This window comes from Clupea harengus, chromosome 20 (genome assembly GCF_900700415.2).
Source record: "Clupea harengus chromosome 20, Ch_v2.0.2, whole genome shotgun sequence".
Classification (NCBI taxonomy): Eukaryota; Metazoa; Chordata; class Actinopteri; order Clupeiformes; family Clupeidae; genus Clupea; species Clupea harengus.
The window spans coordinates 12,535,031-12,562,502 of NC_045171.1; the positions used below are offsets into that span (position 1 = coordinate 12,535,031).

At 42.2% G+C, this 27,472-nt stretch overlaps 3 protein-coding genes across 5 annotated transcripts; 1 reads left to right on the forward strand and 2 right to left on the reverse strand.

Annotated features, from left to right (window-relative positions):
- Positions 1-415: 415 nt before the first annotated feature.
- On the reverse strand, positions 416-5,766 carry tspan7 (tetraspanin 7). Its single transcript, XM_012819420.3, has 8 exons — positions 5,578-5,766; positions 4,353-4,541; positions 4,132-4,206; positions 3,930-4,025; positions 3,403-3,558; positions 2,553-2,636; positions 2,194-2,298; positions 416-1,473 (listed from the first exon to the last, which is right to left on the reverse strand). Exons 1-7 carry the CDS (start codon positions 5,662-5,664, stop codon positions 2,230-2,232), a joined length of 756 nt encoding a protein of 251 aa, XP_012674874.1. The 5' UTR covers positions 5,665-5,766; the 3' UTR covers positions 416-1,473; positions 2,194-2,229.
- A 1,489-nt stretch (positions 5,767-7,255) lies between these two features.
- On the forward strand, positions 7,256-16,176 carry srpx2 (sushi-repeat containing protein X-linked 2). Its single transcript, XM_012819418.3, has 10 exons — positions 7,256-7,657; positions 10,856-10,936; positions 11,240-11,431; positions 11,564-11,740; positions 12,440-12,563; positions 12,654-12,775; positions 13,219-13,398; positions 13,891-14,024; positions 14,894-15,015; positions 15,879-16,176. The coding sequence occupies exons 1-10, from the start codon at positions 7,585-7,587 to the stop codon at positions 16,057-16,059; spliced, it is 1,386 nt and encodes a 461-aa protein (XP_012674872.1). The 5' UTR covers positions 7,256-7,584; the 3' UTR covers positions 16,060-16,176.
- A 403-nt stretch (positions 16,177-16,579) lies between these two features.
- sytl4 (synaptotagmin-like 4) lies at positions 16,580-27,399 on the reverse strand. Of its 3 annotated transcripts, none has more exons than XM_031587355.2 (17): positions 27,124-27,399; positions 24,991-25,124; positions 24,423-24,638; positions 23,816-23,925; positions 23,391-23,508; positions 22,916-23,044; positions 22,601-22,718; positions 22,378-22,477; positions 22,190-22,293; positions 21,938-22,024; positions 21,522-21,700; positions 20,830-20,932; positions 19,953-20,114; positions 19,315-19,420; positions 19,011-19,119; positions 17,565-17,773; positions 16,580-17,215 (listed from the first exon to the last, which is right to left on the reverse strand). In XM_031587355.2, exons 2-17 carry the CDS (start codon positions 25,095-25,097, stop codon positions 17,073-17,075), a joined length of 2,100 nt encoding a protein of 699 aa, XP_031443215.1. In that variant the 5' UTR covers positions 25,098-25,124; positions 27,124-27,399; the 3' UTR covers positions 16,580-17,072. The 3 variants fall into 3 exon arrangements, with proteins under 3 accessions (XP_031443215.1, XP_031443214.1, XP_031443216.1); XM_031587354.2 differs by having other exon boundaries at positions 19,011-19,122; positions 27,124-27,398; XM_031587356.2 differs by having other exon boundaries at positions 19,011-19,122; positions 22,196-22,293; positions 27,124-27,397.
- Between the last annotated feature and the right edge of the window lie 73 nt (positions 27,400-27,472).

The following is a 27,472-nucleotide window of genomic DNA, read 5'->3' on the forward strand; positions in this document are numbered from 1 at the left end:
GTTGGTGAACTAATCACACACAAAAAAAACTTTGCAGATAAGGTGATTTCCATCATGGGTCATATATTTCATCTAGCAACATTTCTAGCCTGTATCCTTTATCGCCTAACTGCTGTGGAATCGATGAGGGCAAAGTAGGCCTATAGGTCGAAAGGCAGAAAACAGATACTTCTTATTCAGTTAGATAGACATTATATCATAGTTTTAGGTTACCTCTCAGTGTTGGTAACGTGTCCCACACAAACTTTCTACTTAGGGCTATCGATGGATTGGATAAGTAGGCTAGCTCTCTGCTGCCCCCTTCCGCAAATTCTACGTAATACGTTTTCAGAATTTGGATGCAGACAAAGGAGGTACCTCCAAATGATCTCATATAATCACATAAAAACAGATGTCGACAATCTCATATAAAACATTTTTTAGATGAAAATTAGTATTTTAATTTTCAAGTATTTTTTTATGCCTTCTCCAAACCTGAACAAATAATACTGAAATTAATTATGACAGAGCTTACTTATTAAAAATACAACAGTCAAAGAGATTACATCAATCAATATGAATGTACTTCACAATGAAATGTAGAGAGCAGAAACGTGAAATCATCTGAGAGACGTCCCTTTTATGGAATCTGGTGACATAGCCTACAGATTGAATGTAATGTGAATGTGTTAAAGAACTCTGATACAGTCCTGTGAACCTGCTCTCTAACCACAATGTTCACCACTCACTGGTGTACGTCATCTTTGAGAAAACATGAACAGCTCTCCTGTCTCCACCAAATTCGTCCCTTACCCCCCAGATTCAGACTTCACTTCCTATATCTGCACGAAACATTTCACATAATTTACAGCTACAATAAATTTGCTTGTTATAAAGTCACGCCATTTGTCCACTGACACAAAAAAAGCTCAAGTCAATTCTACATATTTATCTATATAACCAATGTAAACTCTAGATACTTTTAAAGCTGCACTGCACTTTGTATGGATGCTGAAAAGGAAAAAAAAGAAGAAAAAAAAGCAGGACATCTGGTGTTCAATCCTCAAAGTCAACATTCCTTTCAGGCGAGGGTCACTGCAAGCTAATGCGTAGAGAGCAAAATTACTCCTAATTTACTCCTATATAAATTACAGTAACGCATTGATCACTTGAAAGTTGATTTTCATCCCACGTCTTTCATTGAGCACTTGTTGCAAGCAATCAGGACAATCGACAAAAAAAAAAAAAAAAAAATCTTTGCACATATATCGTAGCTAATTACCCACACATCAGATCCTTTATCTTGTCTATTCCACGCCATACATACACTTCTAACTGGATTAAACTGAAATATATTCGTCTTTTTTTCTTTTCTCTAAAAAGCAGCTGGAGTATTGTCTAAAAAGAAATGGACAGCTAAGGTGTATATGTATAAAAATTAAAAGACTACAGGTTCCCTTTGTGCAAGCCTCCATCTTGTGTAGCCAAAGAATCCTAAAGGGAAGCAGAGAACAGGGGTTTAGACAAGTCTTCTGCCAACCGCTCTTCTCCCACCACCACCCCATAAGAGCACAGCAGGGCAGTACATTAGATCTTACTACACATCGAACATCCTTTGAAATGACAAGATAAAAAAAGGTCTCAACTCTATCTTGTAGAAAAACGCTAAAATCCTCCAACTGGATAGATCAGTTTTACTGTTAACAATACGCATTCTTAAAAACAAATGCATTCAAGGCATCATTGTTATGTAAAATAATTGCTCTGAATCAGTGTCTAGATGTGTTTTTGTTTCTATAGAGGTCCATTGATGGAGTGATAAAATGCTGTTAAATACAGCTTTACTCAAATCTAGGCTTTGGAAGAATGGATCACGTGACATTACAGGTACAGGCACAGGCACAGTCCACGACCTTCTAGTGAAAGGATGATGATATCTGAGCTCAACAGCCAATCAAATTACACCCCTCCCTTCCATGCTCCTGAAGCAACTTGTTGATTGGCTGGCATAGCGTATGGCTCAGTCCGATTCACTTTGTTTGCCATTTATAGAGTCAGGACTGCGCACAAACACCAGAGTTTTTTTGAGTGCGCACATAGAACTGACAGCTAGAGGACCATGAGGAGCAATTCAAGAAGTGTACTGGATAAGAATCGTGAACTAGACCTTTAACCATATAACACACAAACAAACAACAACAACAACAACCTTACCAGCATATTATGGTGTAGCTGAGGCAGGGAACACTGCTAAACCATTTCATACTGGTTATTGGTAATGTACCGAGACAAGCAGCAGGCCAAGAATATTCCAATGAGCTAAAAGGAGATAAGAAAACAATAGACCATTTGCACTGAGCCAACATAATGTCTACAGCATGAATACAGAATAATTTACACCCACATTAATGAACAAAATATTGATGTATTTCTTAAACATTGCAATGACTCCAGTAGATAAAACACCATTAAATAGGGCATATGAGCACTTTGCCGGTTTTAGGTTGTTTGTAATCCATAGACCATAGAAAAACAATAACACACAAAACACATCATTTTATTGATTTTCTTACCTGGAAGAAAGCAATTCCAAAAGATATTCCAGCAATGATTCCAAGGTTAGACTCCATGGCCCTAGTCACGTTTGAGAAACACCCCTGCAAGGGAAAGTAAAAGACACACCCATCACTGCCTGCCACCCAAACACTCCACAAGAGCAGCCTATTGCCTAAGCCAATCTAAGTCTGCTGGTGGTGTTTATACAAGAGGTCACGAGGATGAAAGGGTGATACAATTTAATCAGAGAACTTCTGCTGTGTGATTGCAATAATTACCAATAACCTTTTAAGATTTGTAGATGTTGTAAATGTGTCCCAAATGTATGCATGTATGTAATGTATTTCCATTTTCTTTGTTCCTCTTAACACCACTGCCTGCAGTTGCGCACTTAACAGCCAATAGTGGGATCAGTGTTAGGTGATGATAGAACGGCTGGAAGTAGGCAAACTAAAAATCCTCAAATAAAGATAAGGACTTCAAGAAAATAGTCTGAAATCAAATTAACATTTGATTGTCTGAATACACAACTAAATATGTAAATATTTAATTATTTCAAACCCAAATGTTGACAAATAAATCAGAGGCTGCTTGCTCCTGGGGCTTATCTGTAAACTGCTGTAGCAAAGAGGATTTGTGAATGTATAAGGTTTCAAAAATAACATCTAGTACATCTAAGTGTGCTTTTGATTAGGACTGCGAGTTTGAAAGGGCTGTTCTGTGAAAGGACGTCTTTTTGGTTCAGTACATTTCTCAGCCCAGAGGACAGTTGTACTACAAATTCTAAAAGAACGGGAAATAACTATTTGAATAAGGTGTTGGAAAAACAGTAAAAATAGTCATCTTGAAACAAAACAAGGCACATACATCCTGGTTAACCACTTTCGCAGCTTGGTCTAGGTCCTTGAGGAACTCAGGGTTACAGGCAGAAACGTCTTTGCAGCAGCTCTCTGGGATGCCATGATGCTCAAAGTAGGGCCTGATTTTCCAGTCAGTGTAGTTGTGCAATCCACAGCACTTAAGCTGTACAAAAAAAATCAACACTTTGTGAGGGTTTTAGTAGAAATGCTTTTAGGCTTGCTAGTCATTTAAAAAAAAATCGCAATCAGGTTGACCAGGTTGACCACCACATTACTAAACCTTAAGACAATCTAGAGAGCAAGCTATATATAAAGTATATATTAAAAGTCTTGGATAACAAAATAATAAAAACTAAAGTATAAAATATTTCCAAGGAGGCACCCCCAGTCTTAGACCACCACTACACATAAACAACATCTATCACAACACAGGCACTAGATATGAAAGTTAACACTGTAAATACTTCAACACATACAAAAAAAACTGTTAATTTTCCAACTGACAAATACAATATATATACACAAGTAACCTACATTTATCTGAATTTTATCCACAGCCATGCTTTTGGAGTCTGTTTTGTTGTAGGAGTTAAGAGCATTTGTGTAGACATCCTCTAGGATTCCTTTGATCTGAAATTTGAAGAGAGAATATCTCATTTAGTGCAGTTAGAGGGATTTCAGATATGGAATGGGTCATTCATGTGACACTGAGTTATTATATGCAGTGGGACTTTACCTCATGTCTGAAGATGAAACCAGAGATGCCCGCCACTAGTTCAGCAAGGAAAACCAACACCAAGAACATTGCATACTGAGGAAATGGACAAATAAAAAAATGACCATGAATTTCTTCAAATGTTGAAAAAATATCATTTTGATTTACAATCTTTGCAATTTTAAAGACAAGACATGCATTTGTTTAAAGCACTTGACATTGCAGTCATAGGTGATTCTAACCAGTTTCAGCATCCACGGACTGCCTCTGCATGTGGCAAAACAGCCGAACAGGCCAAAGATGACGATGATGGCTCCGGTCCCGATGAGAACATATGGTGCATTGGTGCTGTTCTCTGTGTCAAGGTGGAGATAGGGCTCCAGGCTCACCTTACCCCATACCCCTACAGCTAGCAGGATCACTCCTGTGAACTGGAAGAGAAAGAGAGGTGGGGCCCGTTAGGAACAAAGTTAAATACTAGTCCCAAAGGGCATTTCCCCTGTACTTCTGAGTTTATAAGTGAAATCTTTCACCTCAGGCCAACCCAGTTTGATAATGATACCCTTAGCTCACCTTGTTATTTATGTTATCTGGTGCTGGCTTAACGCACAGGATTGTGTATTCAAAGCCAACTCAAGAATATCATTTTACTTTAGATATAGTATAGTTTGACAGTTACAAAATTATGCCTACTTTAACTTAGACGAAGTTTTTGCCTTTCCCAAGCTTCTGATATATTTGAACTCCTGGGGCTGTTTTGAAGCGCATGTCTGTTCAGGATGTCATTAGCAAGAATCCATCAGGCCATCTGGCTCAGCTGATAATGACTACACAGCGCAATAAACGGCAGGGATGAAAACGTGCAGCTCTGCACTTCGGACCCCGAAAGCCACGTTTAATACGTGATACAAAAGTAATTCCGGGGGAGCGTTACAAATAAGTGATTTTTTTTTTAAATGTTTTGCAAGTCTTTGGGCTTAATACGCCGGGAGAATGTTTATCCTAACAAGATTTTCCTGCATAGGGGACAAACCACATTGATGCAACCTCCTGCTGAGGTCAATATGCACACAACAGTACAAGAATAAGATAAGTTGCATGAAAAAGAATGCCATATGGATCTGATGCAACATGACTCGTTTAAACAGCTGTGTTGGAAAGGCAACCCACAACATCTGCGAAATTCTTTCTCTCGCTGGCTAGCTAACATTTTTTTTTCGGGTAAAGTGCTGCGAACTAACAAGTGGTTTGAAATGTATTAATCTCGAAATAAACCACAGAAAACAAGTCCTAACCCGATTTCCTAAGATACATTTCTACAAGATAAATTGGTCCAGTTATTTCCTTAAACAGCTGTTTGTTCGCTAGCGACGCCGAAAACTTTAGCCCATTGTTTTCTTCTCCAAGCCATCAATGGTTGTGCTAACAGCTTAGGCTTTGATTGTTTATTGAAACGATTACACTTACCCAAAATATGAGACTGTACGAAATAAGAAACGTCTTGAGACATGTTATCACAGGCTTGGTTTGTAGCCTTCTAGATGGTGGAGACATTCTGCCTTTTAACAAGTTTGACACAGAGGCTAGTAGAGTATAGGTTTAGAAGAACCCTTGCGAATGTCTTTCAGCTGGAAAACTTTTTTTCCGTCGACGCTTCAAAGAGAAAGGGAAATGTCGTCATGAATGGGGATTCGGTTTCCGGCGAAAAATTAGTATTTAGCTATTAAGTATGTAGTAAGTGGCTGGGTCATTAATGCTGTTTCAAATTTGCCAAAATGGCAACAAACATTCTTGTAATCCCGTGTTACTTCTTAGTTCATATTATCCACATACCAATCACCAGTAAAACCAACAGGAATAAAACACTTAACATTAGAAAGGACTAGCGCAAAGACCCCCCCTGAAGGTTCTAGAAATAGGCAACTTAACTTTATAAATATTACATAACTCTAAATTCAGGCATGACATCTCCAAGGGTTCCAAAGAGGTATATATCTGGATTGTTATATAACATTTATGTCTTTACCCTGTGTGGATATTCTGAACATCAACACTGTTTTTCGTAAAGAAAAGTACAGCCCAAAGAAGCATTAGGGTATCTTTTGACCATTCAGCTGCAAAACATCACCTGTCTTCCATATCGTAGGCTACCATGTGCATAAAAAAACCAAGCATAGCACCCATTTGAGAAATTCATAATTTTAGATTCCAGACATTCTAACCATCAGGCACAGCCCTTCTCTGTCACAAAAGTTGCCCCACAACTTCTTCCTTCCTCCGCCATTTTTGACTGTTTCTTGTCTCTGTACCATGTCCTCCCACAACAAAGTGGCCTCAGCCCTTGAGACTGCTTTGCTATAGTCTATGACTGTACCTCATCTAATATATGTCTGCCCATTTATAGTCATGGATCATGCTTTCAGACTGTTAGATAGTGAGAGCAGACTGGATGACAGCATTTTCACCCCCCCCCCCCCCCCCAACAACATGTTAAAGATTGAATATATGACAAGGTGTCTCACCTATATCATAAACTCTTTACTTGTCAAAATGGAGATTTTGGAATCAGTAGGCCTAAATGATGGGCCTACATATTGTCCTGACAGACAGCACTCCCCAGTTGTGTACAAATACATCATTTATTATTATGCATCAATATATTTAATTTCAGTGCGTATCGTTTTTATGATTATCTTTTGATTGTTCTGTCTTACACTTGGTCTTGGCCAACAGGCAGAGAGCTGTTTGTTTCTTAAATAATCATATCCTGTGATTGATCTTCAGTGATTAGGCCTAAAATCTGCACACAATGTTATAGTGTTGCCCTCCATGTTTTATCTTGAGTTCAGTCTGCCAAAATTCAGGAAAAGGTAATCAGCATTGGGTCTCCATTTGAAATTTGCATTTGAAATCTACAAAATAGAAATCTCTTTTTCTGTGCCCATGACAGAACTGAATAAAAAACATTTGGTTATCACATTGTTCAATGGGCTGTATAATCTGATTAATAATTTTGCAATATTTGTTTACATTTTTCATTCTCTGAAGTCTGTTAGACTTAAGCAGGTACACCATCATATTATGAATTGATTGAAACTGTGACCACACATTGACGTTCAGTGAATTCAGTTAGTGGGAGCAGTCGCACGCCAAGCAAACGCTTACCCTAGCGGCAGAACTCTCCAAAGTTGACTACAGAGGACGGAGAGGACGAGTACTGAAGCCCTTACATTTGCTTTTGGGAGTCTAGCCAATACTATTAATCTCTGCATCAGTGATATTAATAACATATCCACTTTCATTCTCTTTCACAAACGGCGTGCCACAATGGCGTTTTCGAATATGCTTCAATCTGGCGTTATTGGAGAAATCAAGGGCAACTAGATCGTGTCCGCTTCTTTGGAATTCTCCACTTGAATCTCAGAATTTGCAGCAACGGTAACAGTTACCGAAGACACAACGCTAGACCTTGTGATGGCAAAACTGTACATCATTTTGTTGTTTGAGGCGCAGTTTGTATCCTGGATTTGTGGGCATTACACTGAAGGTAGGGTTTGGCTAAATCTATCACCCAACTTTTGGGTTTGTTTGCTTTTTATTCTGGGACCATATTGATCATTTCCACCGTGAACTTTTTAACGTATTTAAAATGGTTATAGGTTATACACTTATTGTTGCCTAATAGATATAGACCAAGTAAAGCTACGTGAATAGACAGCTTCAGATTGTGCAGTGGCGTATTCCGTGCAGTGGAGACATACCTCCATCACCACAGTAATAATGCTCGTATTAGAAGCAGCTGTGTTAAATTGATTTCACAATGAGAAGAAGAATTTAGAGGAGCATTAACTATTTCCTCTGGGGATATTCCACAGGATGGAGTGGAGTTAGAGCGTAGAATTTTGGCCATGTCAGGTTTTCAATCCTGTATCAGTGTATCTTGGACATCTAGTAGTTACTTTATTCAGGAGGGGTATGAATGAACGTAAATTTACAAAGATGTGTGCTGTGTTCTTCCACTGATATACAAATACTATTATTGTTGTGTTCTGGATAAAGATTAGGGGATCTACAATGCTTTCAAATTCATAACAGAAACAATGGGTCAAGTAATAGTGAAGACAAGTTTATAAGCCGAGTACCAGTTTTTCTGTTTGTGATGGGGCATGTCAGGGTTTGTCTGTCTCAACTCAAACCTGAAACTTATCTCAACAAAGAGCCCATAGAACCTTGCATGATGGCGTCAGTGGTATCACTGTTGCTGTTTAAAATAGTCTGATACCTGCAGTGTCAACTCTCCTCTCTCCTCTCCTATAATTAGACCCCGATTTGAACTATTCATCACAAGCAAATTACTAAGTGCTCAAAAACCACCTGTGGGGAAAACATAATTTAAACCCTCTTTAAATTTGGCACCTCAAATTAGCGTTCCACTACACCTGTTTTAAGTAGTCTAAAGTTAAAGCCTACCTAAGCGAAATTGAGATGGCTGATCACATTTCCACGATTTGTCACGTGGGTGCAATAAAGTACCATCAGCAATTTCATTGACATGTCATACTATAGAGGGATTCTGTTGCTCTCTCTGTGGTTGCTCCTTCTATTTAACAGAATATCCTCCACACGCTAGACACAGATGTATTTGAGTTGTATTTTTCCACTAGACTGTGTCATGAAGATGGGCTGTCAAGGTATTAGTTGTGGTTTACATTCTAAACACCCCTCAGCACAATAACGTAAGGTTTCAGGGTAATGGATCTGATAGACTTAAATTTGAAATCTGTTATTAATTAAATGTCCTGTGTCTGGATCCTGCCAACATTCTGTTCTGTTCTGTTTGCCATCATGGACTACTTCATATGTTGTGCTCCACTTTGGATGGTGTCCCATCCTTACATGCTTTCCAGGTAAAGTAAGCAGCACCCTATTAACAGCCTGCTTTGGATGTTTCGTATGAAGCAGGCTGCGTCATAGTCACAGTGTTTTACAGCCTCATCAGTGTTGGTTCGGCCAGCCCCAGTGACTATGTGGCCAGCCCCCCAGTTACCTCTGTGAGCTGGTGCGGAAAATGGAAAACTGGCAGGAGAATTGCCTGAGGGCAGTCAGTGCTTCAAGACAGTGGTGTGTCATACACAGTCACTCTGTTCAGACTAGTTCATGGCTCCGTACTACGCCCTGTCTGACTGCATAGCTGAGAACTCTTACAATTGAACTGAACATCAATCTAGACCTCCTCCTGATCTTCACCTTTTACAGAAGTTAAGTTTGGTTGTGCTACTTTTCTCTGAGCAATCCGGCTAATGCTAAATGTACGACAGAGCGGCTTTGTGAGGCTACAGTATACTTTCAGATACCACTAGTATGGATCTGTTCACATTGATTTGAGTATCATCAACACCAAGTGTTATCCTACTGTCAAGATAAACAGATAAATAGATTGTGAGGATGTTTTCATAAACACGCTCTGTCAACATGTGTGACAATGCTTTCTGAATATTAATATGTTGGCCTTGGCAGATGTGTTTAATCAAATCCAGAATGGAGCATAACATTGCAGTAGAAGGATCAAAACACAGCATTGTGCAACGTGCACTGTAACTATTGTGTCTTGGTATGTTTAATGGGGAAAGGGGGAATACCATTTCACTATCTCTGTCCGTTTTGAACTCCTTGTTTACTTGGCTTTAAATGTTGGCCTGGATTGTTCCCCTAAAGACCTTGTGCATGTCAAACTTGTCAAACAGTGAGTTCATATTACAGAACACATCTTTTTGCTGACTCTCAGCTTTCCTGTTCGCTCCCCACGTACACGTACCACAGTGATGGAAAATCCTGAATGTGATGACTCACCCAAAAAGCTAGTGAGAATCCCACTGGTAAAATGTAGCTGTAGAATGAAACAAGATCACTCTTAGAAGGTGGAAAAAATGACTATATAGAATGTATCATGGAAAGGAAAGGATATACCTTTATTTTCTCCTTTTACAAATCCCACTGTAGACAACTGATCAAGTCCTTGAGCAAGACACTGAACCCCTAATTGCTCCTGATGTGCAGTGTGCCATCAGTGAAAATGTAAAATGTGTATACATTGTACGTCGCACCTATGTAAGTCGCTTTGGATAAAAGCGTCTGCTAAATGACTAAATGTAAATGTGATCAGGCAGAAGACTAGGCTACATTCTCTCTACCAATAGCATATCTGGTAATTACTGGAATTAATCATGTCAAAAATACAGTACCTTTTATCTTTACACAGAGTATGTAAGTATTCAGAGCATGAATAAGCAGGACAAAGTGCCTTTGGGTTGCTGTGGTCTCTGGGAGCCCCTAATCACAAAACCAGGTGTTTGTAGTTTTTTCATCTATCAAGCCTACATCCTCTAAATGGGAGGGGGGGCAGCATGGGCTGCCAAAGAGTTGGTTTGGAACAATCTGTGACTTCACTAAGATCCTTCACTGGCCTCCATTTTCTGGTCTGTTAGTTGTAGCATGTCAGTTCAGCATATCGGAGTAGAATATTGGAGTTTTGCTTTCTAAAGCTTAATGCAGTGCTTCAGTTAAAGACCTTTACCACAACGGTGTTAAACCTTCAGACTTTCTGCACTACCCCCTTTCCCTACACCCTGTAGTCAGGTGGGTGAAAGACATGTTATAGTATAATTCATGTGTAACAGTTCCTCTCTGTGTCATTCAATAACCGCTGGTCAGTGCTGTGAGTAGTTTGTGGTTTCATGTTCTGCAGTGACGTCACACAGCAATAACAATGAGGTCCTGCATGAGGAGGAGGAGGAGACCTATTACACCCCCCGACTAGACTACAACAGTAAGTACAGTATATACTAACTGTCAATCTGTTCACTCCATCTCCATTATTACCATCTACTGCTGTTGTACTTACTACAACAGTAAGTACAGTATATACCAACTTCTCAATCTGTTCACTCCATCTCCATTATTAACATCTACTGCTGTTACTTCAGTAGCTACTATGCTATTACTGCTTAGTGTCCTACATCTAGTCCCCCTTTTAATTTTACTAAGCAGTATCGTGATACAAGATGTGTCGCTTCATCCAGACTCACCCTGTATCTCTGGGAGAATGACGGGAGTGTGTGTTGTCTGGCAGATCCCCGCTGGTGCCACACTCTGACTTTGCCGAATGGAGATGTATCCTGCTCCTCTCCGCGCCACAGGAACCACTACAGCTCCCTGGGTACACGCTGTGAGCTGTCCTGTGACCGTGGCTACAAGTTGGTGGGGCGCCTGTCGTTGCAGTGCATGGACAACCGTCGCTGGTCTGGGACAGCCCATTGTCGGAGTATGTGTTTTTTTTTTTGTTTGACGGATCAGCCCATTGTAAACTGAATCATTATTTGCTTTTTAAGTAGCCAGTAACATTGACATTGTAATATCATATTGAAATTGTCCTCTGTCTGTTGGTGACGGCTAGGGGTCCGTTGTCACGTGCTGCCTGTGATCCAGTATGGTACGTTCCACTGCTCGGACAGTGTGATGGTGGACTCCAGGTGTGAGTACCTCTGTCACCCAGGGTACCAGCTGGAGGGAGACCGTGTGCGCATATGCCAAACCGATGGGAGTTGGACTGGTGCTGAGCCTATCTGCGCAGGTACTTCCTCACACTGAAGAACTGGTTTAACATGATATGTAGGGTGCTTTTACAGCTGGAGAGACAAATGCAAACAAATTTGAATAACGAACTACAAGATCAGCACTGCATTCTCAGACCTGTCCTAAGACTTCTGATACTATAGTTTCTCCTACAACAACACTTACCGTATGGGTATCCTATTTTAATAATGTAAGTGTTCACTTACAGATAGATTGTGTATATCACACATTACACCCATGAACTATGGCTAGTGATAGTATCTCTAAGTAAGTGATAGTATCTCTCTAATCTCTTGTAAGCCATTGTTTTCATTTAGAACTTGCCCTACACATTAATCCACCTCTCCCTTGACCAGACCAAATATACTCCTCAAAGATTTTACGCTATGATTAAATAGTTGAAGACTAGTGTGGTGGAAATACTGACTTATGTATTGTTTTGTGCAGTTAATGAACCCTTTGGAACATATCCAGGGAAAAGCAAGCATGGTTTATGTTGGAGCCTTTTAAGATGTGTCAGGGAACAGTGTTCTAAGTGTTCACCCACACATATTTTGTTGAGATAGCCAGTGTGAAGCGCTTGGGTGCTTTCCCCACAGGATGTTTACCTTATTGGAGCCAACTTTTTTGCCATTTTTCTTCTCTTATACAAGAAAAAACCTGCTCTGAGTTTCTGCTTACAATTGCCTCTTTCCAGACCACGAGTCTCCAAAAATAAAGTGCCCCATGTCCAAGGTTAAGGTGGCGGAACCGGGAAAACTTACCGCTCGGGTGTCTTGGGATCGACCTCACACCTCGGACACCTCTGGCAAAACTGTTGAGTAAGGCCGGCCTAACAATACCATCTCATTAAAGCCAAATTCTGTGCCTGCTCTTCTCATTAAACTGATGCCTGTCTGATCCTTGCACAGCCTCATGCGTGTGGGCCCAGAGTCTGGATCCACACTCGCTGAGGGGATCCACATCGTCCGCTACCGAGTCTACGATCAGGCCCGCAACAGAGCTGCCTGCAAGTTTACGGTGCATGTGGAGGGTAAGTAGGGAAGATTCCGGTTGAGTTAGCTGGGAAAACAACCTGTTCACGGACACCAGTGATAATTATGTTATTCACTCAAGGCTTTTGTTTTGCAAGGTCTTTGTTTATATGTAAGAGCCGGGAGTGTGTGGCTTCGTAAACAGGGTTCGTCTGATTACCTTTGATCTTCAGTGCATTGGCCAGTAACTGGAGACTTTTTTTGGATGCCCTTAGAATGTGTAATTTGGATCTGTGTTGTCATGGTAATTGGAGTGTGGATCAAACCCAAAGAAAGACTGGTGTTTGTATCATAACACAAAGAAGCATTTTAGCAATGAAGCAAGTCTATTCTGGCATAAAACTACATGTGTGCTGAACACTGGTTTCACAGAAATGGTAGAAGCCTCTCTTCGAGATAGGCTAGTTAAATATTAACACTGCCGGTGTCTCCATCAATACAGTCAGGAAGTGTCCACCTCTCAAGCAACCTCTCCATGGTTACCTGACGTGCTCGTCCGACAAGAACAACTACGGTGCCACGTGCGAGTACCACTGCGACAGCGGCTACGAGAGGAGCGGTACCACCACCCGCGTGTGCCGCTTCGACCGCAGCTGGTCAGATGAGCTGCCACAGTGTGTGTGTGAGTGCCTGACAGCGCTAATGAACGCTGCCTCCCTCTGGCTTGAATTACTCATCATCCTCTGACATCGATGACTCACACGCTTATGCACACTCAGTCTGTAGGCAAACATGCTCTGTATAGCTAGGCAGATCTTGACCACCTGCAAACATTTACAGAAAGGGCTGTGGAGGGGAGAAAGGGAAAATTGGCAAACACATACAACTAGCTTGGCTGGTGGCATATCCAACCCCAGGTAGTCAATACTTCCATGGTTTTTTTTTTTCTGACACTGTTTCAAGAAAATAAATAAAATAAGCATTAAATATAACATGTTATTACAGTGCCTGGTCCACAACATATGACATATGCCATGTACACAGATTATGTGCTCTGCTGTTTTCTTGTTGTTTCACTCACTGTTTTATATGTGTTATGCTTTGTTTATGTGTGTGTTTGTGTGTGTGTGTCTGTGTGTGTGTGTGTGTGTTTGTGTGTCTGTGTGTTTCACAGTGATGCAGATCAAAACAGATGTGAAAACTGCAGCTGCATTGCTCGACCAGTTCCATGAGAAGAGGAGACTGCTGGTCGTATCCACTCCTAATGTTGCCAACCAGTACTACAAGCTCCAAAATATTATGATACAGGTAAGTCACTGATGCCTATTTACTGCATCTGACAATCAGTACTCCTTATAAAGGAACCTAAACCTCATGAAGTGAAATAATAGGAAGAACATGCAAGGCCCACCACCATTACTCCTGGCTGTGACTTAGAAAGGTATATTGTGCCTCCTTCAGGTTTGGCATTATCAGTGCATAGGCAAAACTGGTCTGACTGACCTCATTAGATAAGAGTACACACCTGTGGAGGTATGTGTGTAAGCGGTTCACTTCTCTCTCACAGTGGGTACTCCTTTCTTTGGTTTTGGACCATTGCTGTTAACACTTCTGGCTGTCCAACTGAAATCGTTTTGCCTTGTAGTTTAGAACACACCTCATCCATAAAGGGGCACTAGCTTGCTTCTTGTATCCCCATTGGGCTAGCTAGATAAGGCCCTGAAGCAAGAGTGTTGTTTACCCTACTCAGTTTGGACCATCTGAGTGGATTTCCTTCTCCGGCATTGTGCCCCTCTTGGTTTATTTTGTTTGTTTGCTGCAAGTTTCCCAGTTTTTGAACGGCCCGAGAGTTAGGGTTAGGAGGCGAGCTGAGTCCGCTATTGGTCACAGGAGATGCAGCTTGGGCTGGCCCAGGGCCTTGGATTTAAGATGGTGTCCCCTTGCAAATCCACGTAGCTTCTTACTGACTGACGGGTCTATTGCAAACATTTAAGTTAGGGACTTTGGTTCAGACTAGCCTTTGGTTATGAGCGTAGCTGCCGACTGGCTACCAAACACTATTGACACTTTCATACACATGGCCACTTCACTTACCCTAGACTTTTCTTCTTTTGGTAACTTTAGTATTTTGACATTAAACTATCTGCTGTCCGTTTTCCTTTGTGTGACCCACACAGAAAGCAGACTGCGGGCTGGATCTGCGTCGTGTGACTGTGATTGAGCTGCTGGGGGTGGAGCCTCGGCAGGTGGGGCGCATTAAGGGCCATTACCTGGACTCACAGGTCATCGAGGGCCTCAGGTAATGAACCCTTAACATGGAGGTCAGTGTGACATACAACAGGCATGGGCATGCAGTCGGATAGTCCGTCCTATCACCTTTTCCTAACCATTCTACCTCGGCATCGATGGAAAACATCATGAGGTTAAGGAAAGTTGTGAAGGAGAATTCATAAGGACTTAGGAAAAGACAACTGTGGTAATAAGAGAATCCGAGTGCCCTTACACTTGAGTCTATGTAAATATGCGAAGGCAGAAGTTATTGACGTGGGTCTTTAAAGGTTGCTGCCGTAAGGAATTGTGGAATGGCATTATCTCCTTTTTCATTCATAATGGATGGTCTAGTGTAGCCTATGCTAAAGGAGATAAGAAAGGAAACACTGAAGCGCCTTTCTTTAGCGTTTAGAGAATTTGGCCAGCTCTTATCATAGCTTGCACTTAGAAACCTCTGGGTCATTTCATTAGGCACCTCCCTGAGTAAAATCAAACCGCAGCCATGCATTGCTCACCAGTTTCCTTCCCAAATCCCATCAGTAATGTATGTTTATCATTGAGGGTCTCAGAGTAACAAAGTCCTGTAATTAACTGTAAGGGAAATAAAGTGACATAAAACAGACCTGTGCTGCTCATCGATGCCCCTCCATCTATTACAATTCCATTCAGATGCACATCTCTGTATAGTGAAAGCTTCATAAAAGAAAAGTGAATTTCTGCAATTTATTTGAAGTTCTGTGTTTCCTGTTAATTGAATTCATGATAACCACCACACACCATTTGCTAACAGGTAGTTCCTTCATAAGAACATAATCTCATTGAAAACCAAGTCGTCTTCAAGCGGTCACCTACTGTATTAGCAGTCAGTGATGTACAGTATGTGTTTGTCAGGCAAGCTCTGCACATCTCCACCTCGTATTTCACCATGGTGCTGGTGGATGAGTACGGCGTGGACCGGGAGCGCTTCATGAACCCCACCACCTCCATGGAACTCTACGCCTACATAGAGGACTACCTGCTCGAAGAGGAGGAGCGAGAGCGCCTGGAGATCGACAGGGACCTGTGCGAGTGAGGGCGACCTGCTGGGACCACCTGTTCCACGGCCAAGGGACCTCATGTCCTTCTGACAGAATGGGGGATGAGCTCTGACACCTGGGGGGTATTCGTCGTACGTGGTTTAGTGACAAACCTGGATAAGTTAACTCAGAGTAAGTGGTAAACCTCCTAATAGAATAGCCCTCTGACGTTGTTTTGCTAGGAGAATTAACCAATGGGGGTTCTTTTATTAGGAGGTTTACCACTTACTCTGAGTTAACTTATCCAGGTTTGTCACTAAACCACGTACGATGAATATCCCCCAGAACCATGCTGATGTAGCACAAATAGAGCAATGCAGACCAAGACCTTGGATGGGGGGAATTGGTGTTGTAGTAATGTCAAAAGCTCCTGTTTGCTTTTGTCTCTGTAGTGGTTACTGTTATAGCATATCATTGGTTTAAAAACCTGTATAAAACATACTGAAATAGTGAAATGCAGGTAGAATTGTCAAACCACAGTCATTAGTTTGGAAGAAAAACCAGTCAAACTTCATAGATTGTTAAAAGTTTATTATATTACTTTTGAGGTGAATGAAATTAGCTGACAAATTAAAAAAAAGGAGAGGAATGTGTACTAATAGAATGACATTAATGTCGAGTAACTGGTAGCCTGTTCAAGCAACAAAAAAAACTAATAAATGTAGAAACATAACATGATGAGAACATGTACTCTCTGTGTAGTTACTTTCTATGAGCGCAATCCCTTTTTCAGGCATTTCAGGTTTGCTTTGTACTTTGGCCATGTTAAAAGTTAAAAGCACGAATATGTATATACAAACACTATAACTAGAAATAAAATCTGCTACAACAGAATAAAATTCCTTCAACAGAAATATATATTATTTGTAAAGCTTAATTTTATAAAATATTTTACTTTGGCACTGTAGAACTCTGCATTACAAATTATAATCCCAGCTCTCATATGCAACACTCTTACTGACTGAAGGGACAGACTCATCACGAGCCTCTCTGCGGGGGAAGGCTGTCCTCATTTGCTCTTCCCCATGGAGGCGCGCAGGAGAAGAGTGCCCTCTGCCCACGAGTTGGGGTACTGCATGACGCGCTGCCACAGGCTCACCTCCTCTGGGGAAGACTCTGCTAGCCACTCCTCGTGGCCTGACTTCAGAGTGACTGCGGGATAAAAGGAACGGAAGAGCAACAAACACTCAAACACAGGCCTCAGATACAGAGACAGACTTACGCTCATGTGCAGTAGATACAGTCTACAGGGTTTGTTGACAGCATGACATCAGATGTACACAACATACAAAATTTAAATATATACTAATTTCAGTACAAAGGTGATGAAATCATATCACAAACGACAGTGAAATACCTTCAATTTCCTTCAAAAGGGTTCCCCAAAACCCATTAGCAACACAGTAAAAGCTGATAAATATCTAGCATTACAGTTATATTACATTTACATTTATAGCTTTCAAAACTTAAATGAACTGTGAGAAGCCAATGGAGTACTTACCTGTCCCTGTGCTCAGGCGCACGCCTCCCAGAAAGTCGTTGCTGGACAGCGCCTCCCGGTCCCACACGGTCAGCTCCAGACACATGGTCCTCAGCCGCTCCACACTCATGTCCTTGTAGATGAACGTGTGGTCGTAGTGTGGGTTCAGCGTCTTCTTCACCACCGGGGTCTTCTTCTTTGTGGATTTGTTTTTGGACGGCAGCAGATAACTATAAATAAATAAAAATAAAAATAAAAAATAAAAACAATTAGAAATATAGCTGCAAGCAGCGATGCGGATTCCTCCAAAGATTGCGAAACCAGGGGAAAATGTATATTCTTCACAATTTTGGAAAGAAGAGTAAAAGAAGGAAAGAATAGAGGAAAGAAGAGTGAAGAAGGGAAAGAAGAAAAGAAAGAAGTGTCTTGCTAAAGGACGCCTCGACAGGGAATTGAACTAACAACCTTCTGATCTCTAAACAACTTCTCTACCTACTGCACCACTGTCACCCATGTTCATATCTGAAAGATTTGCTGTCATATCACTTCACTTCCTGTTTGGCGGCTTTACTGCTGAATTTGAGTGGCTGTACCGGACAAACGGTTGTGAGGATCAAAATTCTATGAATGTTTTTTGTGAGGCTTGGTCTGAAGATCATCTCTAGTGATTTTGAAGAAGATTTGACAAAAATTGTAGGAGGACTAGGCTTTTCAAAGGTTTTTGAGAAAAGCGCAAATATCGGAAAATCTACATAACCGAAAATTGGCGCCATTGAAAGTTGAATTCGTCTTGATCCAAGGAATCCAATGGTACCTCATTTTTGAAAATCGATCAAATGGTTCAAAAGTTACAGTGTTAACAAAAGTCCAACTTTGACCCGTTGGTGGCGCTAGTGTGGTCTAGTGGGAGACATGAAACTTGGTGTGAGTGAAGAAGGGACTGTCCTTAATGAGTGTGCCAAATTTCAGAAAAAGTTACCATATGGGATTTGAGAAAAATTGTAGGAAGAGTAGGCTTTCAAAGCAGTTTGATAAAACCGGTAATAGCGTAAAATCTATACAACCGAAAATTGGCGCCATTGAACGTCGAATTCGTCTTGATCCAAGGAATCCAATGGTACCTCATTTTTGAAAATCGGTCAAACGGTTCAAAAGTTGTGTGTGTTAACAAAAGTCCAACTTTGACCCGTTGGTGGTGCTAGTGTGGTCTAGTTGGAGACATGAAACTTGTTGTGAGTAAAGAAGGGACTGTCCTTAATAAGTGTGCCAAATTTCAGAAAAAGTTACCATACGGTTCTAGGGGCTGCCATTGACTCCCATGGTACAAGAATAATAAAGCCTACAATAACAATAGGTTTCCTCCTGACGGAGGAATCCTAATTATTGGAAAAAAAAGAAATAATAGATATAATAGATTGATAAACATTGAATGTATTGTACAATAGCATCAACAGTTGAACTTCCAACCTTTTTACAAATGAGTCCGATGTGCCTCCTGCTTTCATGGCTGTTAGATTCTTGGCCCCTTTGATCAGGACATGCAGCTCTGCCCCTCCCTCTGTTTTTCCCCCCTTTCCTGCTGCAGGAAGAGAGCGAGAGATACAAAGTGCTCAGAACTCTGCTGCAGCAGAGAGACCAGAAACCTCTTTTTTTTTTACATTTTCAGAAAGCTCTAAAAACTTTAGAAAAGAAAAAAATCTTTATATTTCATAATTATACGTCAAGCCATGCAACAGTGTGAAACAATGACTAACAGCACATGATGTAATACCTTTAGACTTCCCTGCAGACAGCTTTTCGGCTGTGACATACATCAGGGAGATCACCAACTCCCCTTTGTATTGTGTGAATGAAGACTGCTGAGGAGAAGAGGGCACCTGCAGCAAACAGACCGGAGGATACGGCATTAACAGCCTACCAACGTTCACCCCACTGCAGAATGAGGGAACCTGGAGGTGGGCAGCCACACAGACTCAATATGCTGGCCTCATGCACTAGCCCTGTGATGGACAGAACAAACTGGCCCCTAGTGCTGGCCAGAGCCCTTAAACCCACTCTGCTGGCCTTCACAGGCATGGCCTGATGCCTGAGCCCAGTCTGGCTTCTGGGTTCATGAATTATGGATGCCTGGATTTTGGTGGGTTTGTATGTAATACAAGTAGTCACATTACTGAAGAGAGCTTGCAGGTCTTTATATTAAAACAAGACTGAGCCCTTTATATGTAAATAATCAACGAGTTCTTGTTATTGTGATGTGTTACAATGTTAATAATTAGTATGGATTGGGTGTGAACTCCTATTGTTTCAGTGTCTCTCACTAACACTAATTAATTACATGAATTCCTAATGTGCCACCTATGGGAGAGCCATTAAAAGCCACTAATGTGTGTGTCTGTGCCAGGTGCTCACCTTTCCCCTGAGGACCACACACTGCTGATGAGCGGAGTCGATGTCGTGACAGTCCAGCGGGACCTCCACCTCTCCCAGGAAGGCGTTACGGCCAAAGCGGTCGTAGTGCCAGACAGTGAGCTGGAGCGTGCGGGTGGTGACCTGAGAACGACTTATGGAGTACTGGAGAGAGAATGAGAGAGAGAGAGAAAGAGAGAAGGAGAGAGAAGAAATTCAATAAAAGAGAGAAATGGTGTCAAATACATGTTGACAACATTGCTGAATTAATTATTTTCTGGCTACAGTTGTCAATCAGAAGGCTTTTGCCTTTGTTCAGGCATGTGGTTCATAGCCCTTCATATCAAGCCACCACGTCCTGTTTGCTGGGTGGATTAACAAAAGGGCTGCCACAAAAATCAATATTTGTCTATTGGTCATGCCTGGTGATAACCCTGTACTTATCGTCAATTTCAACAGCGCTCCAGAAGCCTGCCAGAGGTCAGCTAATTGCCTGCTCCAACACGAGCCGTCATGCAGACCCAGTAATCAAGCGTTTATAATTACAGCCGGTCTACTGCATCGTGTCCTCAGTCGGTGGCAAATCACTGTATATTTAGTGCCTTGGTATACTTTAGAAATAAAAGCACAGTAAAATCTTGTCCACAGTAAGATGAACATATTTTTCATGGAGGCAATGAATACGATGCTATGCATGTGTGGAAAAATAAGTTCCCAGCAGGCAGTTACTATTTATATCTGCAAACCATCGTTCACTGAAAGAAAAACGAGCAGTGACTGGAAGTCCTTAATTTGGACATTTTTTTGAGGTTGCCGTTTAGTGGAGGTGTGATGGTGTGAGTTAGGCATCAGGAAAATATCGCTCTTCAGGCACCAGTACCTTCAGGGTCTCGTTGTAGACGGGGTTGATGGTGTTGCGCTTGACGACCGTCTTCTTCTTGCCCTGGCGAGACTTGTCTGGCAGGAGGTAGCACTTCACATACCTGCACAGACCGGGGTGTGAGACAGACATAATTTCCAAAAGGTGAGTGTGGAGAGAGTCTCAACAACCTACTGCTCCCAATTCTCATTCTCCACCCAAAACAGAACCACTCGTGTGTGTCTGGAATGGCTAAAAGTAGGACATTTGGTGCTGATCCAAAGAACCATACGAGAGAGAAAAAAAAAAGACTTATTTCTCTGGCAGAGTCCAAATGAACTTGCCTGCTGAGTGTAACCTTTTAAACAAGTTGGGGATATTTACAGAGGAAAGACAAATAGTACATAGTGACTTCACTAGAAGAGACTGCTTCAAATTATGCCACAGTCTGAAATACACAGAGAGGCAGCTACAGTCTTACATGCTGTAGGTTCAGTCCCCCAGAAGTACAAAAATGTGGTTATGGATCGAATATCTAGCAATACACATCAGTGACACCCCCACTGGTTCATTCACGTCCTATTCTGTGTTAGACACGGAACACGCCAGTAGGCGTAGGGGTGCTTATTCTATTCTATTTCCAATTCTGTGTTCAGTCCCCACTGCACAATAAGGGCTGCTGCCATTTGTGTTTTGCTGAGTGGGCCACTCACGGATTGCAGCGCGGTTTCGCCGCGTCAGCGTAGGCCAGCCCCCTGCATTCCTTCACCAGGATGGAGAGGGTCTGGCTGGGCTCCTGAAAGCCAATTGAGAACATTATGTCTCCGGTCACCTCCACACTGTCGTAATCTCCTGCCTCACTGTACACACTCATCATACTGCCCAGAGTGCTCTGTTGGGGGAAGCAACAACACCAGAAAACCACAATTACATTAATATTGAAGGACACACACACAAAAAAAAAACACTCTCCTGTCTGCAAAGGGCAAAACAATGAAACCATCACTACTTTTGTATCAACCTATGGCAAAATGATAAAAAATGAAATAGTCAACTCATGACTCTTTACAATAAGCACATGTGTCATTGGATGTGATTTTTAAATAATGTACAGAGAATCTGTATTTACTTTGGAACGGAGACTTGAGCCGCTATCACCCATTGTCTTTCTGTGGATATTCACCAGATTATCAATATCATCGTCTTCCTCATCGTCCTGTTTGTGTAACACACCAGACACAACACATTTGGAGCAGTCAAAAACAGTTCCGCATGAATACATTCAAACTAATATGCAAATATTAAATACAAACTGTAACATTTATGGATGGTCTGTTGTGGATGTGACGTGAATGTGATGAGAACAGCTAAAGCTCCTGACTGTTACGTTAAGGCCTGGTACAGACTTGCTCCTGTCCCCCATTGACCCCACTTTGGTACTGGCACCATCTCCACGCAGGTCTAGTGTTGACGTTGGCCGACAGCCTAAAAGATGCGGAAGAGGCCGGTGGTAATCAGATAATCTTTGTGATGGCATTCAGTGTGAAGGAGCAGGATCCAGGAAACTACCTGAGATTTTGTGCACCCGTCTGACGCTTTTCTTGAACAGGCCATCGACCTCCGGGTCCACCACTTCTGAGGACTGATTCAGCTGATGTGTCAAAGAGGCCTGAGGGAAAAAATACAAATGTTTCACAAATGACAGCAGTGTTACTTTAAATAAATCCACATTTGGAGGACAGAGCAGATGGAGGAAGGTAAAAGCTGGATGGCTGGATTGCATGATTCTTACTGTCTCTGATTCAGGGATGGGACTGGGGGACTTGCTGGATTTTGCAGGTGCTATGAGGCTGGACACTGTGGACGCTATGGACCCTGCAGGACTGTGCTGAGATGACTTGACACCTTTCCTGGTGGAGGAAAAACACAACACTATTGACATCTGAACGCGTGGCATGTGCGTTACCGCTCCACAGCAGCACAACCAGCTTCAGTCACAACTGATATATTCCGCTTTGTCCTTTAAAGCATTGCTGGTGACAGATGGACACCATCCTTAATTAATGGGCACAGCTGGGAGACCGGTGTTTTGGCCCCACACGCTCACCGGGGAAGCGCTGGAGTGCTGTGGGACGACTCGGTGCCGGTGTGGCTGCTGCCCAGACTGGACTTGTCTGTGGACTCTGTGTCGCTCCGCTGCCCCGCCTCCGGCTGCTCGGAGACGCCCGACAGCTGCCTGGAATTAGAGCAGCATTCATCATCCTGCATACATACTTATCAGTTTGCATCACACCACTGGCAGAGGTTTCATCCACAGTGATGGACAATAGAAATACTCATCCAGTATTCTACTCACTGGGACTCAAGCCTGTGATTACAGTTTTGTTCCATCATCTACAGACTGTTGCAAAATTATTCAAACATCATGGAATGCACCCCGCCGCCCCATTCCAGTATCCGTGTATGGAAACGCAACAAATTCTGAACTGGCATTCAAATGGGATTTGAATAAATGGAAAATGAACATGCATGCCACAGCGCCATACACAGTGCTTCTACACAGAGTGCTCTCTGGCTCTCACCCCTTGTTGGAGGCTCTGGGTCGTGGGACAGGAGCAGCTGGAGCAGCAGGAGCAGCTGGGCTGGGCTTTAAATCGGTACTGTTTAGAAGCAGCTCCCCAATAGTCTCTCGCTTCTTCACTAAAAACACAGTGGAATAGCTCTTCAGTTGAACCGAGTCATGATTGATTTTTATCTTGAGACATGAAACTTACACCATCAGCATTACAATGCAACTAATGTATATGTGTAAACAAATACTTATGTTACACTGTTTATTGTGTCATTTTACACCTAATTCAAAATGAGGTTTTCATTGGAACTAGTGAGACTCAGGGGAATTTTTTAAAGGAGAATCTGTTCCATTTACTGCATTCCACAGGAAGCAGTGAGAGCGGTTCACACCCTCCTGTTCGCCAGAAATCACATGGACTCTTCCTGTACTTACAGGGCGGGCGCTTCTTGAGGGAGGCTCGGACAATGTCGTGTCCTGAGGACGTGGAGAACCGGTTCACCTTCTGGTCGTAAAACCAGTCACCGGAGCACTTCTTCAGATCACTGGGAGAAGCACACGGCACTGGTCAAACAGTAAAACATTTACCCAGCATGGACCACCTCCTTTTCCATTGTAGTCTTAATTTTCCACTCTAAACTGGGACACTTTAGGGTCTCTTACAGTGGGGGTGGGTACTTACAAAACCTAATTTTAGGTTCACTTTTTGTTCACAACCTTTCATTGTAGTCAGGTTTTCCCCTGTAGAACCCACTAGATGTGCATGTACTGCTTCTGACGATACAATACAACTAGGAGTTGTGTGCAACAGAAACAATTGAAAGTTCATAAAGTTACATACAAGGCTAAATAAATATAAATATGATTCTCATTGAGTTATCTAACCCCAAAACTAAGCTGAGGGATAGGTAATGTGCCTGTGCTTAGCATGTCCTGATGAGAGTCTCAGAGGTTCTTATCCTACTAGATATAATCCCAGTTTGCTCAACAGCTGGTACCGTCACGTTTTTAAATACATCAAATGTAAGAGAGGCAATCTTACGCTTCTTTGGCACACACAGTGCACACCCAGGCTCCGTTGGGGTGCACCAGGCGACAGTTCCTGCAAACATGGTGTTTGCATACGCGACACTGGCTGGCAGTGCCAAAGAGTCTGCCCAGTGGCTCCTGGCACCGCCCGCAGCTGCGCTCGCTGTACTTGCCACTGCCACGCTTAGCGCCCCTCCTCTTCATGTCTAGCATCTCCAGCTTCATCTTCCTACAGCACAACCCAGGTTAAACTAAACGTTATCAATGTGTTTCTGTTGTCTTATCCTTCTCATCTAAAAGTGACAAATCCTTTTTTAAACAAAATTATGCAAGAGTCAAGAGACTCCACACTTCAAGAAATTCTCTGAATATGTGGCTATTAGACAGACCCTTCTAAACTAAAGGTTACCAATATCTGGTTTTGGGTAGGGGACCATTTCTTTAATTATGTTGCACTTGTCAATATAGATTTCTTCAAAACAATCAAAACGCCAAAAGATCACATAAAGGCTGCATAGTTTTTTGAAGAGCAAGTTGAGTTAACGGCTCCTGCATTAGTGCCCAAAGGGGGTGTCTCTTACCTGACCCTCTGCTCCTCAGCCCGCCTGAGCTCCTCATCTCTCTTCAGCACGTTCAGGATGAGCTCCCGCTCTGACTCGGTCAGAAACGCCACGTTCACCTCCAGCATCCTCAAGCGCTCACCCAGCTATCCTTACTAACACACACACACACACAGCACATTATCCTCTCAGCAAAACATCCTCTAAAATCATAAATCATCGGCACTAGAAAACTTTCGCCCCTAATCCGTCACATGATGAAGATCATTTACAACATACACCAAGTATGTCTACAAGTGTGATTCACATGTAAACAGGTTCTGCTGGTGTTGCCTGCATCTCCATATGTAAAGGAGAACTTTACATCTAGGGTCCGAAGGAGTGGCAAAGAATGGGTAGAGACAGCACTGGAGGGGAATACAGGGGCTGGAGTGACCTTTCCTTCTCTTTACCATGCAGGGAGGCCTCCATGCAGAGAGACTGCCGCTGCCAGCCAGCCAGGGGTTTGACACGCTGCCCTGCAGGGGCTGGGCAATTAAGATTGCAATGATAACAAAAACACAAGCCTTGAACAACATGCCCACAACAGCACTGACGTGTCAGGCAAAGGTTTGTTTCAACGAGAGGAATTAAAGCGCTCACATCCAAATCGTGTCTGGATATACAGTCAGATTAATGATTCAAACAGTTTAGGAGTGGTATTAAGTTACAGATTAATACAAAACACTGGGTGGATGAAATTAAATTTTAAGGCACAAACTTCGAGAGATGTATATACTGAATCAGAAATCGGAATTTGACCATTTTAGTTGATGATAGGATTACATTTGAATGACACCCTACCATTTTCCCATCAAATGTATAGCATTTTTTTCTTCCACTACTAGTGTCATAAATGGAAAGAGGTTAATGATTAATTTCCAAAAACATTCCAAACAAGAGGCAAGGGGAATGAAATATTGATCCAAGTTAGCCAACGCTAAATAATTGCTGAGGACTGACCTTCATGGCCAGCAAGTAAATGTCATAGTAAACTCTGCGTTATACCTAGTCTGAAAGATTCAAGAGAGGGCATGGGAATATCGCCATAGGCTGACCCCATTTCTGCTGTCAAGTAAATGGGCACAGCCAGAACGTTAAGACTGATGGTGGAGTTGGCTGTGCCCGCTCCCACAGGGCCAACCTGGCAGACGTTCTCAAGAGGGCGAACGGGGGGGAAGCAAAGACAACATGAGCTCAGCAGCATATCACTGGGTGCCACCCTCTAAGGATACACAGTCAAGGGTGGAGTGCCGTGTATAATTATTTATTCAGTGCTGATATTTCGTTGGAAGTGACAGCGTGACACGCACGGCGTCTACTTAGTACGCTGTCAAGACAGTGACTCAATCGTTTTTGCAGTAGACTATTTCGATTTGTGCGTGCGTTCTAGTCTTTTAAGACCACCACGCCAGTTAAAATCCTTATGGACACCACCCAAAAAGAGAACATATTTTTTAAAGAATAGTCTAACTAGAAAGTACTATGAATGTATGACCTGCTCGTTCACAGGGTTGCTGGCAGACCTGTTTAAATACAGTTTGTGGTTGAATAGGAGGTGAATGCCAACCCTGCAACCTGGCAACACACCACAACGGACCCCTGCCGCTGTCAAAACGTAATTCTTTCAATTTGTGGAAATATAACTGAAACAGTGACATTGTTAGGCTACAATGTTACCAGAGTGCGTCTTTAGTGAAATGAACAGCGTGCCACTAGCTTCAAACACTAGAAAGCAGAAAACAAGCAGAAATCGTTTGAATATGAAAAACAACACAGATTCCCTTCAACGCCGAGTTGCGTTGCCGACGAGACATCGAGGAAATATGAACAGTGATTTACATAACGTCAGTTTGATCACCTGGATAAAACTAACTAACCAGCTATGTTATTCAACAAGAAGCTAAAAATCGCATCAAAGATCATGCAAGTTTGGCTACCGATCATTTAAATTCATGACAAGAAATTGAAGTGCCGAACATCAGTAATCCACGCCTGCGCAAGTGAACTATTCTAACAATGATAACACCTGCCTAAACCCAAACCCTCATAAAATGTTTCCCCACTGTAAAAATTGTATCATCTCTGTGAGTTATTCCAAGTCGTTTTACTTACCAAAGCCTTTCAGGTAGTCCGTCTACCACTTACACACTCTCCCTCTTCCTGCGATGCCCACGAAAGCACAAGTCGTTAGAGCTACGCCAAAACAATCTCAATCCCGGAAGGTGGACAACTTCTTCCCCTAAGGATATCGTAGTTGTGCTATGCGCCATGAGGTTTTGTACCAGGTGTCAGTGATGAATGGATGAAACTTAATCCGCAAATTAATACCACCTTTTCGGTTAGATATTTCTTACGGAGGATTTACACAAACGTATTTAAATACATAGCCTACGCCCTACGTATTTAAAAGATACTTCTCCCAAATCTGTAACGAGTAGGCTATATTTGGAACACTTTTTAC

Coding starts and splice junctions, on each gene's coding strand:
- srpx2 (XM_012819418.3), top strand. CDS start 7,585: ATGGCAAAACTGTACATCATTTTGTTGTTTGAGGCGCAGTTTGTATCC. Junction 7,658..10,855: donor TTGTGGGCATTACACTGAAG/GTAGGGTTTGGC, acceptor CATGTTCTGCAG/TGACGTCACACAGCAATAAC. Junction 12,564..12,653: donor ACCTCTGGCAAAACTGTTGA/GTAAGGCCGGCC, acceptor ATCCTTGCACAG/CCTCATGCGTGTGGGCCCAG.
- sytl4 (XM_031587354.2), bottom strand. CDS start 25,097: ATGCTGGAGGTGAACGTGGCGTTTCTGACCGAGTCAGAGCGGGAGCTC. Junction 21,701..21,937: donor GCTCAAGTCTCCGTTCCAAA/GTAAATACAGAT, acceptor TTCCCCCAACAG/AGCACTCTGGGCAGTATGAT. Junction 19,123..19,314: donor GTCTGCAGGGAAGTCTAAAG/GTATTACATCAT, acceptor CTCTTCCTGCAG/CAGGAAAGGGGGGAAAAACA.
- tspan7 (XM_012819420.3), bottom strand. CDS start 5,664: ATGTCTCCACCATCTAGAAGGCTACAAACCAAGCCTGTGATAACATGT. Junction 3,559..3,929: donor TGGATAAAATTCAGATAAAT/GTAGGTTACTTG, acceptor TTTTTTGTACAG/CTTAAGTGCTGTGGATTGCA. Junction 2,299..2,552: donor TTGGAATTGCTTTCTTCCAG/GTAAGAAAATCA, acceptor ATCTCCTTTTAG/CTCATTGGAATATTCTTGGC.